The sequence below is a fragment of the Elgaria multicarinata genome, chromosome 5 (genome assembly GCF_023053635.1).
Source record: "Elgaria multicarinata webbii isolate HBS135686 ecotype San Diego chromosome 5, rElgMul1.1.pri, whole genome shotgun sequence".
Classification (NCBI taxonomy): domain Eukaryota; kingdom Metazoa; phylum Chordata; class Lepidosauria; order Squamata; family Anguidae; genus Elgaria; species Elgaria multicarinata.
The window spans coordinates 1,777,462-1,799,177 of NC_086175.1; the positions used below are offsets into that span (position 1 = coordinate 1,777,462).

The 21,716-nt window shown below is 41.6% G+C and overlaps 1 protein-coding gene across 1 annotated transcript in view; it reads right to left on the bottom strand.

Moving 5' to 3' along the window:
- WDFY4 (WDFY family member 4) overlaps positions 1-21,716 on the bottom strand; it is a 213,579-nt gene that overhangs the window by 118,520 nt on the left and 73,343 nt on the right. The window contains exons 15-18 of the mRNA XM_063127391.1: positions 17,848-18,032; positions 13,415-13,646; positions 8,317-8,462; positions 4,017-4,128 (exon numbers count right to left, since the gene is read on the bottom strand). Of these exons, the coding sequence (XP_062983461.1) occupies positions 4,017-4,128; positions 8,317-8,462; positions 13,415-13,646; positions 17,848-18,032 (675 nt within the window). The remainder of the gene's footprint in view (positions 1-4,016; positions 4,129-8,316; positions 8,463-13,414; positions 13,647-17,847; positions 18,033-21,716) is intronic.

The following is a 21,716-nucleotide window of genomic DNA, read 5'->3' on the forward strand; positions in this document are numbered from 1 at the left end:
CCAGATTTGCATTCCTTAATGGTGGACATCATGTGGTAGCAGACAAAGGGAAAAACTTTCGACCAATAGAGCATCCAATGTAACCTATGACTCGTTGAGATTGTGCACCTTAACTTGAAAATTGAATGTAACTTAACTTGCTAATCCAGAACTGACCAATAGAAGGGTTAGAAAGAGACTAACACCCTCTTGTGGTCAGGGCTATATATACTGTGAGATTCCTTTGTTCGGGGAGCCTCCCTCTTGTGGAACCGGAGACCACCCCCATACTGCAGGATCAGAAGTAAATAGATTAAGTGTATTCTCCAGCCTCGTGTGTTTGATTGGCTATTAACGTGCTGACTGAGGGACAACAGCGGGAGGGAGGGGAGGGAAGGGAAGCACTATGTGCATGGCCAGAAATAGGTGCGCAGGTCCTGACCTTTCAGTACAGGCTATCAATGGAGCACTTGGTGGGCAAGAAGTGCAGGACGGGGGGAGTCCTGGCAGGACTTGGCACCTGAGGTCCACCAAAGGAATGCTGGAAGATGTAGTACTGGCATGTAGAGTGGCTGATTTTAAATGAAGCATGGGTTAGCAAACCAGGTCAGAATGTGCAACCACGTCACTATCTCTCAGTCCTAACTCATGTCCCCCACTTTCCTGACCTCTCGGCTAACTGTCTTTGTTCTCCTTCTAACTGACTTTCCCCAACTGCCACTAACTCCACCCACCATTCCATTCTAGCCTCAGTCATTCCTCCATTCACTCTTCTGTTTCAATAGTAAAGTCAGGATTTTACATAAAATCATATACTTTATTCCGTAATTCTTGCATCTGTCTTGGAATGTTGTGGTTTAGTTATAACAGAAAAAAAATCAGCATAAAAAAATCTCATCAAGTAAAAAGGCCTCGGGAGAAAACAATTGAAAAAAATCACTTGGAATTTAAAAGCCATTAATGCAGTCACTAGGCAAGCCTGCCTGGGAAAAAGAAATCCACTAGCAGGGTGCCACAACGAAGAAGGCCCGCTCACGTCCAGTTGTCTTCCACCACACCTCAGATGGTGTTCAGAGATTAACACGTTATTCAGGGACCTAGGTTTATGCCTACAACTCCCAGCATACCTTGGGTAGAACTCCCAAGAGTCTTCTCTTGCCACCAAACTATGACTCATAGTCATGACCAGTACAAATTCCTATTAATCCTTCAGGACATTCCATAAATAAAATTTCTTCAGCAGGAGATATTGAAAATTGCTTTATTCTCTGTGTGGCTTCGTAGCAGTGGCATAATGCCACCAGTACCATAATGTGGTGGGTTGACCATTTAACTAAAAAAATAAAAATACAAAAGTGCCATAGTGTGTCTTCAGACAGAGGTATGTCAGATAAAAGTCCCAAGTCACCAGTGGCCTTGACTATCCTGGTTCTCTGCCAAAACCTGTTAAATGAGGATATTATATTATACAATAAAGTATTCTGTGTTCTGGCTGCTTTTTTTTTTCATAATAATAGCTTCAGAGCACATGCATACAACAGTTCCCCGTGTCCACTCAGATCCGCTTCCCTACTATATGTTATTCAGATATCTGGGCAATGCTGGGTATATTTTGAAAACATATTTTTAGGTTTGCATCTTTTTTAGCTGGTAGAAAGGGTGTTGTGTGTCCTGTTTGTTTTTGAAGTTTAGAAGGCTGTTCTGGCCAAGGCTCGATGGGAGGTTTTGGCATTACAGGTAAAACAAAAAATGTGGTTTATCACGAAGCTTTAATTTAAAATACAGTTGTTATTAACACAATTTTCCATTTATTCTAACAAAACAATTTACTAACAACCAAACTAAAAAAAACCAATTTAATAGGGCTGTGCTCCACTCTGTTTCGGGTCATAGAAGCGGGAGCGGAGCAACCCGATCCGTCTCCGCGAAAGGCAGAGGCGAAGCGGGTTGGGGGGCAGCAGAGCGACATGGAGCGATTTTTTCATTTGCAGAGCGCTCCGTGTGTTTTTGGGGCTCCACCCACCATTTTGGATTTTTTTCCCCCATAGGATTGCATTGGGTGAAAAATCACCTATAACTTCTTTGTTTTTAAAGCTAGATCCCTGAAAATTATTGTGCTTAGACAGTGATGATTGGGGGTCATTTGTGTTGATTTTCAGAATTTTTCATCATGCGGTTTGCTTGCAATTAATTTTTATTGAATGGGTAAAGTGGGAGGGGGAAACTATTTTTTTTAACATTGATTGACAGATTCATCTCCCAATCATGATAATTGATCAGCCTATGCGAAGCATCCTCCAATCCCAATGTTGGAGTGGGGGGAATAAGCAAAACGAGATACTTAGTAACTTTTCTTTCTTTGTATCGGACTTTTTTCAGTGTGGATTGGTGAAGCAGTAGACCCAGCAAACTCACACACACAACCTTAAATAATATACAAAGTAAAATAACAGAAAGGCAACACAGTACTGCAAGGTACCCACCATAATCTTGGTGAACAACTGAATAGATGTGGTGCAAGTGGATGATGTGCATGTGGACGTGCCCAGGGCCCACTGCCCTTGAGGGTCATCAGAACCCTCCAAAGGGGAAACAGTGGAAGAAAGCCAATGATTTGCACGAATTGATGTGTGATGTGGCTTCTCAAAGGCAGGTAACTAGACAGGACCAGACAAATGACTGGTGGCACAGTCCACTGTCCCACTTGGCATGTCCACTTTCCCCTTACTGGTAATAAAGTCAGACAGCGTTTTTGTTCTAATTCTTCTTGTTGTTGTGATTATTAGCATTTTTATTGTTATTACAATTATCGGCTGGGGCATACCCTGGAGTGTGTGAACTGTGATGGAGGTGTGTGTGTTGGGGGGATGGGTGCGTATCTGGGAAAATGATGGAGATACATGCATTTCTGTAAATGGGGGGGGGGGGAATCTTTTAAAAATTCACCAAAAATCAGAGATGATACAATTTCCTTTAAAGTGGCCATGCCTATGGATGCATTTCTAAGTTCTCCTGGTGCCCTGTTGTATGTTTCTAACTTGAACACTAAAAAAGTTATAGGTGTTTGAAATTTTCAATGCAAGTCTATGGGGGGGGGGGGGGAAACACGAAGCTCTGGATCCGGATCCACTACGGAGCAGAGGCGGATTACCTCAAAGCAGAGTGAACCCAATCCAAAAGTTGCGGATCGGGATGCAGAGCGGATTGGGGGGTCCATGCACAGCCCTAAAATTTATTATTCATCAAATAAATGTTATAAACATTATTCACTAATCTGAGCAATGCCAGGCATACCAGCTAGTGTGTAATAAATTGAAACATAACCCAGGCTATCAAGATAGCCAGACCCATTTCTGGATGCACATAACACATGAAGCCAGCAAATACAAAAATCCATAGCACTTACACACACCATAGAATACACCCCAATAAATACCATATTAAATATACCAGTTTTAGGGTCGGGGTGTGTGTGGAATGAAACTGCCCAGTAGTTTTTGAAATGAAGAAAACATTTACAAGAATTACAAGCCATGAACAACTACTGCTTTTATTTTCCAACCAAAACACATTTCAAGGCTGCAATACAAGAATCATAGAATAGTAGAGTTGGAAGAGGCCTATAAGGCCATCTAGTCCAACCCCCTGCTCCATTCATTTGTGGAGGAGGAAAGAGCTTGATGGGCACCTCAGTCTAGCCATGTGGTTGCAGTGGGGCCTGTGGGGGCGTTCTTCCTATACCTGGAACTCTTCCTATATTACTGCTTTACAATAGAAACAGCAGATGTGCCCCCCTCAATCTGGATCAGGCCCACAGTGAGGAAGGAGGGTTAAAGCCCCTTCCTCACTAGCATCTCGATCTAGCTTGGGGTCCCTGGGCCTACTCCAGAGTAAAAACGAAATAATATCTGATTTGGCCCTCTTAAAACCTAAGAGGAGACTGATAGAATACGAACTATATATATAGGCACAGTCCTTTGACATTCTTCTGTAATCCTGCTCTCATTATTGCATTCAGAGCTATCACTTGTGCTTACCATATTGGCCCACAATAACTGATCCAATAGTCCTTAAGGCACCGGGAAGTTTTCCAGCAGTATTTTGAACCATGAAAACTGGTGTCATACCATCACGAGAGGAAAGCCCCAGCTGAAAAAACATGGTAAGTGTTGTGTCACAAGGCGCAGATAAACAGTAAGGGCAATTTTTGAAAAAAAACAACAACTCTCTACCATTATGTTTTATGATTAAGATGAGCAGAGCATGTACTAATCCCGACCTGATAAGGAAGTAGTTGAGATGTTATGGACTATTTACCAAGGCATCCAAATAAAATCCTAACAGAGATATAAAATGACCATAGACTTAAAGCCCTGATTACATTTTTGCAAAGACTTATGAATGCTGCCATGCAGCATTGATATCATTGGCATGCACAGAAGACTCAGGGGATGTGAAGCTTTCCTTCATGTGCCAGGACACATTCAGAAGTGTCTAAAGTGAATCTGCAGACTTCATGCCACTACTTCAGCCTTCTTGGTAATCCCCTTGTCTCCAGTGGGCCATGGAAAGTGGAGGCTGCAATAGGATCTGAGGCCTCCAGGCCCTCATGGATGATTTTCAGGATTCCTGAAGCTTGGACCCTGACAACTCAAAGGTGGTATGTGTCAGAGGAATACAGCAGTACATGATTATGCTTTTTAAAAGAACTCAAGACTCCTTCTAAGAAAAAAGCCACAACACAGTGGCCAACCACAAGCTTTAATTGCATAAAATTCTAGGTTCAGTTCCAGCATCTCCTCCTTAAGAGAACTGTAGATAGCACGGCTAGGAAAGACAGTTGACCAGAGGCTTTGGAGAGATGCACCCAGAGTTAGCAGTTCTAGGCTAGATGAATCCATGCTCTGGCCCAGTAAAGGACAACTCTTTAATCCATATATGTTCATCTAGTTATTTTCTGACTGGGTTTACATGACACGTTAAGCCACAATGGTTTATTTTTCAGGAAAAAACCATGATGGATCTGCATGTGGTTTTCCCCAAAAGCAGTGGTATGTTTAGCAAGCATAACCCACCCCAATAAGCCATGGTCTGCAGTGAGGTTTATTTTAGCCACCATGGCTTACTGTGTTATCTGGCACTCCAGCATGGCTAAAGTAATGTAAAATGTAATAAATAAATAAATAAATAAATAAATAAATAAATAAAGGGCATTAGAGACCCCTCCCGCTCTGGCCCAGTAGGCTGTGATCGCCATTCATGAGTGCACCCAAGCAGCTGCCCCCTGCCCCTTTCCCAGCTCCAATCATGATTGGGGTCAGGTCCCATTTATTTATTTTTTAGGTTTGTGGTCCCGTTTTATATTCCTGCACATGGGAAAATGTTTTGTTGTTATTGTTGTTGTTTGGGTTCCTGGTCCTGCGCAGGTGCTCAGCAACAGGAAACTGATGGATACCAGCTCCGCCCTATGCACCCCTGCATGTTGCCCAAACAACCTGGAGTGCAAGGAGAGGGGGAATTGGCATCCTTTAGTTTCCCACTGCTGCATTCCAGTGGAGCATCAGGAAAATGAAGGGGGGGAGTAAAAAGAGCAGCCTTTTAAATCCCCAGGAGAAGTCAGTGGTGACCACCTCCATTGACTTGCATTGGGGATTCAAAGGTGCCCCATGAAGGAGACTGTGGATAGCGGAAGTGAAATCTGCTGCCAAAGACTGGCTTGTCCCCATAGGATTTTGCCTCTCTATTCCAGATTTCCAAATTTTATTGGTCTCTGGAACTCCTTTTGCGCAAACCAAACCCAAAAAAGGTAAAAACTGAGGGTAGAGTGGCCAAATCCCCCCACCCCCCACCAAGGACTGTGGGTTGTGTATTTTGCCCACACCCCCAATTCCCAGCATGGGGCGCACCTTGAGATTTCAATGGAATCCCATGGGATTTACAGGTGCCAATTCAATTCCTCTGGAATCTAAAGGTGGAGAGAATGTGGGGGTGGGGGTGGAGGAGATTTGTGTGTAAGAATGGATCCCCAGTTGGGACAGCCCCCTGAAGTGCTGTTCAATGGGGGTTCCTCCCCCTTTTTTATTTTATTGTCTGTATCTGCACATCTGCGTGGATACAGATAATAAAAAAACTGGGGGGAAGGAAGAAGGCACCCAGAGTAGAACACGAGGGGGCAGGAACTCAGGGTGAAGCACCTCTCCTCGCCCTGACTGCCCATTTGTCATCCCAATTTTCAAATTTTTATTACCTGTATACAGATATTTAAAAAAAAATTGGGGAGGGGGAACGGCCCCATTCCTCTCCTCCACCCATTTTTTAAAACTTTTATAGGCACTGGGCCACCTATGGCAACCAATCAGGGGGTGCCATGGGCTCCATTGCCAAAAAACTCAGGGGAGCGGAGTTTCCAGGGTTTGCCACTGGATGGCTTTGCAATGGCGGCTGCATCATGTAGATGACCTGCTGCTACTGTTTTTATTATTATTATTATTATTATTATTATTATTATTATTATTATTTGTTTATTTATTTATTTATATAGCACCATCAATGTACATGGTGCTGTAATTTTATTGATTTTCTATAGTTACAAATAATATAAAGAAAACTCCCCCATCCATATTACTTCCCCTCCCCTCCCCCTCCTCCCTCCCTCGTCCCCCCTCCTCCCCCTCTTCCCCCCCCCCCCTGTTCCACCAGGGCCCCATCACCCTGGACCTGCCATTACTGTGAAGCCACACCAGGGCAAACCCTTAGTGTAGACGTTCCCTGGGGGAAGGATTCTTATGGTGCTGGTGGCATTATGACACTGCTATGGAGCCACACAGAGAATAAAGCAATTTTCAATATCTCCTGCTGAAGAAATTTTATTTATGGATTGTCCTGAAGGAATAATAGGAATTTGTACTGGTCATGACCATGAGTCATAGTTTGGTGGCAAGAGAAGATTTGTGGGACTTCCACCAAAGGCATGTTGGGAGTTGTAGGCCTAGGTCCCTGAATAATGTGTTAATCTTTGAACACCGTTTCAGGTGTGGTGGAAGACAACTGGAGAGCGGGCCTTCTTCGTTGTGGCACCCTGCTAGTGGATTTCTTTTTCCCAGGCAAGCCTGCATTAATGGCTTTTAAGTGCCAAGTGATTTTTTTTTTAAAAAAAAAAATTACCTAGAAGAGGGTAATTGAACTAGCCCTGTATTTCCGAAAGGACCGTATGACCGAAAGAGTTTGCACATTGAGCTGGTGGAAGGAGTCAAAGGTGGAAGGAGTCGACCAAGTCACAACCTTACACAGGTCCATGAGAGGGCTACCTCACCCAAATGCTACAGAGGTAGCCACTAGGCCAATCTCTGAACTCTTCAGGGTCTATGCTTTCTTAGAAATCTTCTTTGCTAAAGTAAGCGTTAATGAACGTTCCAGATTAGGAGGGTCAGATCAGCCCATGGCTAGAACTAAGGCTAACTGCAAGGGTGATCTCACTTATTTGTGCCTCATCTTCTGTAGATGGACTATTGTCCTCAGTCTAGCTGCACTTTTTGAAGGGTGGACTTGTCCTTTGAGATCGCTGAAGGAACAGCCATCTGATTGCTGAAAGGCAGACAACACACCAGTGTTGTCTGCCTTTCATGCTTTTTCACACAAGACTGCCCTAAGTCTGTTGGCACAGTTCTTGTGTGTCTGTTTAGTAATGTACATGCAATGATGTTTCAACAATGTCCTTCACCTGGGCAGACAACGCAAATGGAAGCTTACTCCCATGATGAGCACAGTTCCTAAATGGGGCCTTAACAGCCATGTGCCTGAAGGCATCCTGTGACAAAAAGGATAAAAAAACTGCAAGAAAAATAAAGTGCAAAATGAAAAGAGAGAAAAAACAAGAAGAGAAAAAGAATCGGATATAAATTATCCTCAGAAAGTCAGAATGACTAAGAAGTCCCTCAGTTGAGTGCTGCCACAATGATGGCTGATGGAGGACTGAGGGAATTGGTGGGAATTTGCTAAAGCATGCAAAGCATGCACAGTGGGACGGTTCCCACCAAAAATTCCCCAGGTACAGAAGTTTCCCCAATCAAAGCTCTGCACACTCACAGAGCTCATATGTACGATTCACAGAGACCAAGAAGAAGAAGTCTGCGTTATTACACAATTTGGTCATATCTTTAGAAGAAGAATTATGTTTTGCTTGGAGGCGTTAGACCATGGAGTCCACTCCATCTACTGTGGAGTTGACTCTAAATGCAGAGGCCATTTCTATGGCTGGTCACTCACTACCTGCTCCACTCTGTGAAACTGTAGAACATCTCTAATTTTTCTGTGCAGAAAAGGAGCAAAGATCCCTACCTCTTTAGCCATTAGGCGGCCATCCACCTCACCATAGCAGTCTTTTATATCTTTGACTGTGGTATAGGATGAGTTCATGACACTGATTCCAAATGAAATCTTCTCTTGTGATATCAAAGTTACCACCTGTGCACTGCTAAAAGATCCTGCTCCTAAAAGAAGAACGACATAAAGAAGAAGTATACGTTCAATGTGAACATTCCACAGAGGCAAGAAGATAAACATTAGGATGAGCAAAAGTATCTCTACTGGAACAATCTCCCTCTAATTCCAATGAAATCAACAGAAAGGTATTACTTTATTCAGGAAGGAAAGATGCTTATTAATAGTAAATACTCCATCCTTCCCCATCCCAAAAGAGTGAGGCAATGCTCTTTCAGACAGAGACACGGTCATAAAATACACTTCTTTTCTCTATGCAAAGAGTCCCAGCTGTCCCCAGGTATGCATGTATGTGGATGACAAACAATTGTAAACTGGATAATGTTAAAGGTTGTTCATCTTCACAGGCCGCATTTGTCAGTGTTAGTATAAGCCCAATAAAGGCTAGAACTTCACATTACGAGGCATAATATTGGACTGGCCCTTCATCACTATTTGGACAACTTTTGCTGTTTCTTTTGTGATATACCTTTGAGTAAATGTAGCAACGTGCCCATGTCAGAGTCTTTTAGCCCTCTAGCATGCCAGAGTTTTTAATGCAAATCTCTTCATTGGCTTCCAATTCACTCCAGAATCCAATATAAACTTCTCCTGTTGACCTTCAAAGCTTTTCACGGTCTAGCTCCTGCCTATCTCTCCTCTCTCATCTCACACTATCGCCCCGCTCGTGCTCTCCGCTCCTCTGATGCCATGCTTCTCGCCTGCCCAAGGGCCTCTACTTCCCTTACCCGGCTTCGTCCTTTTTCTTCTGCTGCCCCTTACGCCTGGAACGCTCTTCCAGAACACTTGAGAACTACAAACTCAATCACAGCTTTTAAAACTCAGCTAAAAACTTTTCTTTTCCCTATAGCTTTTAAATATTGAGTTTGTTCTGACCCTATACTGTCAGCTTCACCCTACCCGGTGCCTGTTTACACTTCCCTGTGCCTGTTTGCATTCTCTTTCCCTCCTTATTGTTTACTACAACTTTATTAGATTGTAAGCCTATGCGGCAGGGTCTTGCTATTTACTGTGTAATCTGTACAGCACCATGTACATTGATGGTGCTAAATAAATAAATAATAATAATAATAATAATAATAAAGATATGTGTTCCAATGTTTTGTTTAAGTCTGAAAGCAGAAACTAATCAAATATTCAACATTAATCATGTCTCCACACATTTCCCATAAAAATGTTGAGGTCCAGAGATTTTCTCTGCTGATATGTGATCTTGAGGTATTGGATTAACATAATAACTTGAGTAGACATTCTGACTACTATTTTAGTAGCTATTTTACTATTTTATTATTTTCTTTAGGTAACTAGTTTACATTAACCACAGAAGTAACTATCTTATGTTTGGTATCAAATTATAGGTTTTCAGAGTCAAGGAGTTCTAAGAATATATCATTTTAATTTTTGGAGTACTCTTTCTACCATTTTCCAAGATAGCGCTGAAATTATGTCCCATTTTCTTGACAAAATGTACAAACATGATATTGGCTTTAAACTGTAGTTTTTTGGGGGTGAAGGAGATCAACAATAGCATTAATTTTGGTGAAGCGGCAGTCCTTCCACCATTTTTGAACAGGCCATGTAATGTAAATGTGTAGCTTATATGGTCATTTTTTCATAATGTATGCTGGAAAAAAAAGGTTTAGAAATGGCTTATCGTATCATTCATTTTTTAAAAAAAGGAATTACATTTGAGTATAGATTATTTCATATACTCGTCAGCTACTTCTAGTGGTTCACTGTGAAATGAAGAAAAAGATAAGAAAATGTGGAAAGATAAGAAAATTGTGTGGAATTCATGCCATAATCTCCAAGGATACAGTTCCATTGTCAAGGGTTGGTTTCTTGCCAGTTATACCATGTCCAGTTACTGACTATGCAACTGTATACAGCTCTGAAAAAAACTTTCAAAATGTCTCTATCCAACTTGAAGACCAGTCTCTCCTACCAGTTTTCTGGGACAAAGAGTTTTTCATATTGTAGCAGACATTTGTTCTGTCTCATCCAGAAAACTTCATGATGGGCATGTTTCATGTGACAATAGTAGGAAAATACATCAGTAGAAGTAGCATGGATGACGATGCCCTTATTGAAGCAGAAATTTTTGGCAGTAAAACTATCCAGGCAGTACTGAGTGGAGCTCATTATGTATGGACTTTCCAAGGTATGATAATAATATCAGAAGCAGTACAAATACTATAATGGAATGCTTTTTGGTACAAAGTGGACAAAACAGTATTTGTGGAAGTCATTCATGGGGGGGGGGGGAGTGCAGAATGTACTTGATCTAAGAGACACCAAAAAAAAAAAGTTCATGAAATGTTTGTTGCACTAAGTGGGAAGGCTGAATATCTGAGAAACAAGTTTGAAGCTTTTGTTAAAGAATGTGCAGAGAAATCCGAACTGCGTTGGCATTGGGAAATCTTCCTCAAGATAGTTTCACTAGTCAAAAACTTGATTGTTGCTGATCATGATAATAGCTGGAATCTGCATGTTGAAAATGTTGTTTTTACTTCTCTTTTTTTGCAAATTTAACTGCATCAATTACCTACAATATGGCAGATGGTACCTGGAGAGAGTAAAGGAACCGGAGCATGAGAACCCCTTCCTTTACTAAAAATTCATTGAAGGACGTTTTGTTGTGAAGGATAAAGAGAGGAGGTTCAATGCTGTAGCACCTGACATGAAGTTGGAGCAAACCATTCAAAGGTCCCAGAAGAGTTCAAAAGGCATTGTTGGGAAGCTCAAAGTAATTACATTGCTGAGTGGCAGTTAGTGTACCACGAAGTCTTGATGATATGCAATTTGTTTTGAGAGCTTACCCATTCTGATTTAGTGGATCAATGTGATACTGTACCCCATCATGATCTTCTGGGCAAAAAAGGTGAGCATTTTGATGAAAATGTTGCACGAGAGATTTATATATAAAAGATAAGAAGCTGTCATACACAAACTCTAAAGTAAAGTTACCATCTTTTCCTTTAAAAAGCATCCCACACTTATAACTACCACACCCAAACTTATAACTAAGAAAGTAATCACTGAAGCACACAAAGATATGGAGACTGAGAAAGAAAGGGGAGAATAGAAAAAAGTATTCTCTATTGATATACTGCCAACAAACACGCTGTTTTATGGTGATGCACCTGCAAAACCAGCAAAACACATTCTCATAGAACAGCTCTAGAAGCATCTCTCCCCTGAGGATTTTGAATTCAATGCATATTCACCATTGAAAACCTCCCCAATTCTCCAGGACTCCTCAAAGTTAATTGACAGAGGCCGTGACAGCTCTTCAGCCAGTTCCTTCAGTATTCTAGGATGTATTTCATCAGGCCGTGGGGACTTGAAGGCATTCTAATTGGCTAGATGTTCCTGTACCACATCCTTATTGATCTTAACCCTCCCCTGTTGTGTTCATTCTCAGTCTATTCTACGTAACTCATCATTTCCTTTGGATGTAAAGACAGAGGCAAAATAGGGGCGGAGTTCCTCTGCTTTGTCTTGGTCATCTGTTACGATTTCTCCACTTGGTGTAAGCAGTGATCCCACCACCTCTGTTGTCTTCCTCTTTCTGCTGACGTATTTGAAGAAACCCTTCTTGCTGGATTTTGCCTCCCTTGCTAGCCTTAGCTCATTTTCTGCCTTTGTCTTCCTGGCCTCATTCCTACATTTCTAGGCTATAACTTTGTAGACTTCCTTGGTTATAAGCCCTTCCTTCCATTTCCAGTAAGCATCCCTCTTTAGCCTCAGCTTCTTCATGAGGTGCATGTTCAAACTCATTGGCTTCTTTAGATGTCTCCTCGTTTCCTTCCTCATTGGTATTGTTTGAGACTGCGCTATCCTTAATTCCCTTTTCAAGGAATCCCAGCTTGCAACAACACTTGCCTTTAAGTATACAAATAAAATATATGCAAATTTCATTCCTTTTTAGAAAAATGAATGATGCAATAAGCCATTACTAAACCATTATCTTTTAGCATACATCATGAAAAAATGACCATATAAGCTACACCCTCACATTACATGGCCTATTGTCAGGAAAAAAGTCTGGGTGCCATTTTTTTAAATGATGGAAGGACTGCCTTTCAAATTAATCAAATTAATCCATCAAATTAATGCCAATAAGTGTTTTTTGCTACGCCATCATTGTTTTAGTCATGGATTATGAAAATAACAGACTAGTGCAGGTTAGAAGTAGATAGCCAGCATATGTCAGTCATGGGGATGATCACTGCAAAAGTATTAAATTACTGTCTTTGGACACTACACCCATCCCTCTGTATTATAAGCATTTCTTCCATAACCAAGTACTCTGGATACTTCCTCATTGGTTTAAGTAAAATTTGGGATTTTTGGTTTACACCCATATACCATTTCTATTGTGTCTACTCTAGCAGACATTTTCTAATCAGAAGTTTCCCCACACACACACACACAAATCTCAAGGGCCCACCATAGTTTCCATGACTTATTTATTTATTTAAGAATGTATACCCTGTCCTTCTAATGCATATGTAACATTCATGAAATGACTCATGGTGACTTCTGCAAGAACCATTGGCCACAACCCATTAGAGCCAGCCTGCATACATTAAACCCTTACATGCTGTCCTCTATGGATGTTTCTTCCCAGAGTCCCAAGACCATACAGGTTTCTAGATTACGGGTTCTAACATGTCAGCTACCATTTTGGATGTTATGCTGAAATGTGTGGCCTTCTACAGCTGGCCCTAGAACAATCTTCCTTATCTTCTGTAAGGCTCTGGCTCAGAGCAGAGAAACAGCCCACTCTATGAGCAGGGAATGAGATGCATGTGCTTTCCAAGACAAGATATAGCATATGTACAGTGAGCACTCAGCCAAATGGGAACTCTCTCCCTTCTGACTGAAGCCTTTAAGACAACAGCAAAGGAGTAGCTCAAAGTGTGCCCTTTACCTCTAAGCTCTATAGCTTGGAAGTTGCTACAGTATCTTGGACCAAGCTTGACAATAAGCTGGAGAGTTTCCATGGAGATGACTTCTTCAAACAAGTACATAGGGCCCTGGCGCCAAGTCAAGGGAGATTTCTGTTTCCAAATTGCTGGGGTGGCCACATAGCCATAGACATCAATAAAGGAAGAGCGGTCCATGGAAATAAAGCACCCAGGAAGGGGCTGAATGTACTGCATCTGTAACAGAGAAAAATAACTGTGGAGTATAATGCTATCTCTGTCTGAAACTCAGACCTAGATATAGCAAACTAGCATGTCAGGGAGAAGGCTAGGCTAGAATCCTTCCCTCAAACATCTAATTTCTTCTATGCAGGACATTTTAGTAGGAGCATTTGATCATATGAGACTCTACCCTATCAAGGTTGGGTCATGAGCATCAGTCTGAGGTGAGCCAGTAGCAGGGATCCAGGAGTGATAGGAAAAGTCAGAAGTTAGGACCAAAAAAGAAGCCAGGAGAAAGAATTGAGAAGCAAGCCAGAAGTCAGGACTGAAGAACAAACCAGGAAACAAGATCAAGAAGCAAGCCATAAAGACCTTGATACTCAAGCAAAACGTAACTGGAACAGGAGGCCCTCTTACACCCCTACCTGTCTAAGAAGATTCAGCAGTTAGCCTAGATTAGGGGTGTGCACACTGCAAAGAAAATCCAAGGGTCTGACAGTGCTCCGACAGAGCTCTGAACTTTCAGTGTGGTTAGGGGACTTTTTAAAACCATTGGATACCCGCAGTGTGGAGCGAAGGTCATTCAGAGCTCTGTTCCATTTTCAGATAACCGCTTCGTTATAGGCTATGGCAATTAACTAAAATGCTTACACTGTCATTTTTAAAGAGAAAGAGATGAAACTTAGCACGATGATAGCTCTTAAGGAGGGTTTTAGACATGCCACTTTGAAGCAGATCCCTTCTGCTTTTAAAGGATTTAAAAATGTTTGACAGTTCAGCTATCAGAGGTTTGAGAGTCAGCTGTTCCATTAGCCCATGGCAATTAACAAAATGCTTACATCTCCGTCATTTTTAAAGACAAAGAGATGGAACTTGGCAGCATGATAGCTCTTAAGTAGGGCTTTTGGCATGCCAAGTTTGAATTAGATCCCTTCATCCGGTGATTTTTATTAATTTTCTTTTTTTAAAATCCCCTCAACACCAACACCCCGCCCTGATTCTGCATTAATTCACTCCTGCACATTTATGGAGGGAAATTTTAGCCTAAAACTTTAAGAAATTCCTTAGAAGGCAAAGGATGAAGGGAAATGATTCAAACTTGGCATGTCTAAAGCCCTCCATGAGAGCTATCATGTTGCCTAGTTTCATCTCTTTATCTTTAAAAATGATAGCCATGTATGCATTTTTGTAAATTCCCATTGATGATAATAGCACGGTTCTCCAAAACCAAAGAATCTCTGGTTGAGGCCCAGCAACTCCTGATACAACCATACACTGAAGTGATATGGGATGTTGGAGCAATCTGTCTGGGGCACAGATTGTCTGGGGCACAAAGCTCACCATGCTTTAATCTGTCTTGGCCCGCTAGATGTCAGGCCCCAATTTCCCTGCAAGTTGCACCCAGTTAAGCCCAGTTGGCGGATTTCCATTTTTTAAAAAAAGTGTGTAAAGCAATTTGTGCAAATTGTGACTGTTACTTCTACTGTAACTTCTACTGTTACTTTCTACTGTTAGTTTTACCCTACCCTGTGCCTGCTTACCCTACCCTGTACCTGTTTGCATTCTCTTCCCCTCCTTATTGTTTTACTATGATTTTATTAGATTGTAAGCCTATGCGGCAGGGTCTTGCTATTTACTGTTTTACTCTGTACAGCACCATGTACATTGATGGTGCTATATAAATAAATAAATAAATAAATAAATAATAATAATAATAATAATAATAATTTGCATAATTTGAGCAAATTGTAGTTGCAATTTGCACAAATTGCTTTTTACACATTTTTTAAAAACAAAAAAGTTCCCAGATTTCAGGAAGTGATATAATTAAGCCCAAAACACAGTTTTGCCAACTCTGTAATGATATATTAAAACTCTGTGGGTTTTAATATATCATTTAATATATCAACAATTCTATTAAACACTATTAAACTCTCCACGTCAAGCAGAGGTATGCCGTGATGCCTTAGGGTACAATTCAGATTGAGATCACCATACTCTGGGAGGGGAGGGTTAAACACATGTGAAATTCAAAAAGGGGGGGTCTCCATTGGAGTCACAACATTTTAATGAGGGGCTGCACAATTAATTTTAATGGAACTTCAGCAAAACAATGTGCCCTATTAGAACCATTCCTAATCCTAAAGGAGAAAAGGGGGTCTAATATTACAGCAGTAACTGAGTTTATTTACAAACCAGGTATTTTATATATAATGTATTATACCCTATTAAAAAACAAACTTTTGCAGTGAGTTGTTTAATAAACTGCAGTGTGCAATTATGGAAAACTTCTCACTGGATTGGGGATAAATTAAGTGTTAATTTTTTGGATGCATACTATCCCAAAAGAGCTTGAGGAAAATATTTCTTAAACTGTGTGGAGCATGTATGCACACACACACACACACACACACACACACACACACACGAAAGAATATTTGGAAATATATACATCAAACCACAACTCTGTAACAATCTTTACATATCCTGAAATTAGCTGCAAGATGAAAATTAAAGCCCCCAATACAGAAGAGAGCAAGGCAGCTATGGATAAACAGCCGAGCTGTATCCCCACCCACCCCCACTCCCACTGCAGAAAGGGCAGAGTTATCCCCTTGTCTTTAATATCAATGTGTGTAGTCATAGCAGTTTGGAAAACAGAATGTGACTTTAAACAGAACAGAGCAATCACTCAGTATGTTAAGGTACTAGCAGCAAGAGGGTCAAATCATAGAGCTCAGAAAACTTTATAAAATTAGCAGCAGAAAGAAAACTGCTTGGCAGGCAGAACAAATGTGACAATTCCAAGTAAAATGGAAAGCAAGAAAACAACCTAGAGTCGAGATGAAAACAACTCGGGTGAGATGGGCGTAAAGAAAGAACTCAGAGTTTCAGTGCTATCCAAGGCAAGGCAAATCCATAGGAATAGCACTAGACTCCCAATTTCACCGCCCACATATTTACACACATGAACTCACCTTGGACATTTCTGGGCTTATCAGCAGTTTGGAGCATGGCCCAAGTGTACTCCGTTTCCTCAGCCATATGCCACCAGAGATCATTCCCTAGCTTGTTATCAAATTCTGGAGCTGCATAGACTATCAATATTCCCACATACAGTGGAACACTGTTAGGGCTACTTACTTGGACCTGCTCTCTGGTGGAATGCTACTTTTACATGAGCACAAATACAGACAGGTGGCACTTCATGAAGTTACTTAAAGTTGTGAGTTTGCCATCAAACTAAGGCTCAAACTACATATTACACAGAATTCTGAGCTTCTTTTTTATGTGGGTTATTTCAATACAAAGCAATGTAGAAGATGGTGAGACCCCATAGTCTCCCCCTGTATCTTCTCTCCACCACCCAACAATGGAAAAAAGGTTGGGGAGAGCAATTCTGAGCCGAGAAACTATCAAGAGGGTAAAATGTTAAGTAGCAATTTCTCTGCCTATCTTTACATTAAAACACAGACCTTCCAGAATAAGGCAATCTGCATAATGTGTAGTTTCTGCCCAGGACCGGTGCTACCATAGAGGCCACTCAGGTGGCCGCCTAGAGCGCCAAGCTAAGAGGGGCGCCGGGCACAGCACTCATGTGCGTTGCCTGTGAGCCGCCCAGGCCCGAGGATTCAGCTGGGCCTGGGTGGGCGAGATGGCGCCCGCCCAGCTGAAGCAAAGCCAAGGATGCCGGGGTGGGTGGGTGGGGGTGGCTCCACATTCAGACTTCTGGAATGTGCCCGGGAGAGAGAGAGAGAGAATATATGAGTGAATGGGGTGCATGGGGTCTTTGAGTGAATGCATGTGTTCATGTGTGTGTTTGTTTGGAGTGAGTGATGCTGAGTGTGTGTGTGCGCACGTGTGTGAGTTGAGGGGGATAATTTGGAGGTGATATTCCTATTAAATAATGCATTTTAGACCCATAGACGTTCCTTTCCAATTTGTTTGCTATAATTGGCATGACGTATTTCTTGCACTTTAAAATAAATTCAGCAGTTTCAAGTTTTGTGCTTCTTATTTTTTCCAGGAAGCATATGTTCTTAAAAGTCAAAGTTGGCATTTTTGGGGGAGGGGGTGAAAGTAACTCACCTTGCCTAGGGTGCAAAATAGTCTGGCACCGGCCCTGTTTCTGCCTAAGAGACCAAAGAAAACCAAAAGGAAGACAATAAATCATATACTAGTCTGCCAATCTCAGACCTGGGTGTTAAGCTATTACCTTAGCAGAGCCAATGATGTGTCCATTTATATAGGCTGAAATAGTACAGATTTGTTTTGTTTCCTTTGTCACAGTCACTGCAAGGTGATGCCACTGCCCGGTCACAAGCAGCTCAGCGCAACTGAACTGGACTTGAGATAGGACAGAGGATTGGATAAGGCCTTCAGATTTAGGTTCCATAATGTCTGCAATGACACAAACAAGCAAATCATTCATAGCAAGCACAAGAAAGCAGCATATTAATTCTGAAACAGAGGGACAATGCTTCCAGGAAATGTCATAGTTTAGCTGCTTACCTTAAGGAGCAGATGACACGAAAAGGCTTAACTCCCTTTAGTTTTCAGAGTATTTCAGATTTCTTAGCAACTGCATCACATTTGATCAGTGGCCTAAAAGAATACAACTTGGGTGGGTGGGGAGGGATGTCTCAAGACTGAACCCTTAAACCTGCCCATGACATTGTGCAATGACATTCCACTGAGCAGTCACAAATGTAACTGACGCAATACTTGAAGACAAAAGTCATATTTCCAGTGGTAAAATACCACAGTTTGAGTGCCAGGAAATGTGATGCACCTGAAAGAGAGGTACTCTGAATCTAGAAAATGTCTAGATCCTCCATGCTGATTAAGTAGCACCTGCTCCTTTATTGTACAAAAGTATGATCATCTGTCCAGAACCTCAGTAGTTAAAGAACAGTGCCCTAAAAGATCAGAATTGGAGAACTGAGAAGTGCACTTACCACGAGGTCAGCAAGCAAAAGAGCAAGCATCAAAAAAAATTAACCTTAGTTGTGGCAGAACTAAATTTACTGGGTAGTAAATTTAACATCTCCTGTAGTGAGGAGAGTCCTCACAGTTGCAGGACATCATAATTCCAACAGAGAAAAGAACCTCAGGAAGAACAGAGAGGGAAACACCCTAACTGGGATGAAGAAGGAGAAAACATTAACAGATGAAGACAAGAAAATGAACGGAAGGAGATCCAAAGAAGTCTCTAGCACTAATTCTGGGAAGACCCATGCAAATTCTTTAATGTTTTCCACACCATAATGATTTGATTAGCAGACAGGTGGGCCTGTCTGCTCTCCTCCCTGATGGGGTTATTTAATAATTATGTCTCCTGTTAGAAAGGCAATTAACAGAGGGGGGAAGGCAAAATGGAATGAGCATTTACGAGTCCCACATGCACAGGCTATCTTAGAACAATAAAAGAAAATAATGAAGAAAAGAAAACAGTTTTACTCACAAATATTCTTGCATATACAATGCTGTAAAGTGTAGAGTTTCAAAAGAGTTTGTTCAGTCCATTTTGTGTTCCATTACAACAAGAGGAGTGAGAGAGCAAATACATGTGCTCCCAGGAACAGTGGAGGTCAGAGAGTGGGGGAAGGAAGGGGTGGAGCAAAAGGTAGAAATCAGAAGAAATCACACTGTAGGCTATAGAGATCCTAAGGCTAGCTGTGGTCAAAATTCCCATGAATTCCCATGAACTGCAACACTGCCTTCTTCCAGTAACTTGCACACAAAGTTGCAATATTCCCAACACTGCCTGGTGATCAGAGATAAACCTCAGAGTAAGTCCAGGTTCCTATTCTCAGTTAGCTAGCAGGGGAGCAGCATTCAGCAAAGGGATGTCCAAAAGCAGGGTACACATCAAGAAACAGCAGGCCTACAAAAAATGTTGGAGGACCCTCCTCCTTCAGGGAGGTCTCTTATAAGCAAAGATCTTAATTCTGTAAAAGCCTTACAAGATGTCTTCCAAGGAAGCACAGAAGTAGCTTCCCCACTCACTTCTGAGTGAGCTGTAATCTCTTTAAGCAAAGTTTGGCTTTTGGATTTGTATGCAAAAACTCTAAACTCCATCACACCTTGGAAGAAACGCTGGCTAACGCTGCCTACCTTCACTTCTCTGTGGACACTCAGTTACTTCCTGTTTTCAAAGAGGAAGTAAACAAAGTACATGAGGGCCATTCAGTCCCTCCTTGTGAACATGCTTCTTCTCCCACACACCCTGCAGGAGAGAGCAGCAACTTTGGTTTAAAAAATATTTCATCATTTTTGTTTTTTCTTGAGGCCCAAGGAAGACCAGAAGGGGCGGAAGGTGTGCAAGAGGCAGAAGACATCATGTGAGCTCCCTCCGAGGAATCCATGAGTGCCCAGTAATGAGCGTGCAATAAAACGCTCATTGGATGAAGCTTTATATATGCAACCCATTGACTGCTGTTAGAGCAAGTAATATTGAGTTCCTGCGCTCCCAACTTGCAGGAGACGGACAGAATACCAAAATTAGTCAAATGGAGAATGCTATCCCTAGTTTATGCCATCCAGCCCCCCTGCTAACATCAAGTTCTGAAAGGCTGAGGTTAAAAGAGTGATTGACAAAAGAGGTGTCTCAAAGGGAGTGTTTGATCTGAAGATGATGTGAGAGGGACAAACCTCCAGGTCCTCCCCCACCCCCATCCTCACAAGAGGACCAATGTTTGCCCTGGTTTACCCTCAAATTATCCACCCTCGTTTCCATAGCGCAGGAAAGCCTGATTAACTACACCTTTGTGCTTTTACGTTTCATTCATCCTTACACCTCTCCTCTCGTGCGCACCAGTGTATTCCTGTTCTTCCGTTGAGATGCACATCCCCCCCAGATCTCCTCTGTACCTCCCCCTACAATTCATTGGTTGGTGGTAGTTGGACACAGCGCCCTCCCTCCCTACATGGTTATTCCCTGTTGCCTAGGCTACAGCCTGAGATATGTATTAATAATATATTGTAGTTGTAATCTAACTGCATCTTCTTCCTGGATGACCAGCCAAGAAGGATAGGGATTGAGAGGGCAAGTCTTTTTGAGTCAGAAAGAAAGTTTTTGAGGACTCACCTGAAGGAAGTTGGAATAACATGGTTAGCATGGTATTGAGTATGCATGTTTATTAGGAGAGAGGATATTGAAGAACAGGAGAAATTTAACACCATTTGAATATATTTAATTTTTTAAAATATATTTTAAAAATATATTTAAATTTTTAGGCAAGGGGGAGAAAGGCCTGGTGTCACGTACTTACTGCTAATCGATTTAGACATGGGTTCACTCAACAATTTAAAACAGATATGGGAACTGGACTGGAAAACAGAAATAGAGGATGCATTATGGAACTCAGTGCTGGAAAAATTCCCATTCAAATCAGTATCTATTAATATGAGGGAACAAGCTTTGAAGGTTTTTCAGAAATGGTATATGAGCCCTGTTCAGTTAGCACACACTCACCAGGAATTATCAAGATTGTGCTGCAGAGAATGTAAGGAACCAGGTTCCACCCAGCATATGTGGTGGTCCTGTGTAAAAGGGGCAAAGTTTTGGACTGAAGTCTTTGGTAAAATTGATAAGATACTTGGACAGCAGTTGGAGAGAACACCAGAGATGGCACTTTTAGGACTATTTCTGGGAAACAACAAAAACTGTTCCTTTAAGCCATTGGCTGGATTTTTTGTTGTTGGCTGCAGCCAGACTGGACATTGCTAAATTTTGGAAGGACCCAAGAGGAGTTTCATTGGATGCCTGATGGACTCGGGGGGGGGGGGGGAGGGGTTGGAAGATGGCCTTTTCAGAAAAATTAACAAACAAGTTATTAAAAATTAAAAATTAACAAACAACTTCCTTTTGTTCCTTTAACAAAAGGAAGTAGGGAACATGATACATTCGCTATGGATTAGTATCAATTTATTATGCACATTGGTAACACTCAATTTCATAACACTCTGCCTATAGCATATCGGACTCTCTGGTTCATGTGAATAATGTATTTTGTATTTTTCTGCCTTGATTACTGAATGCTTGGACTATCACATTGGATGGAGGAAATAGGGTATTAATTT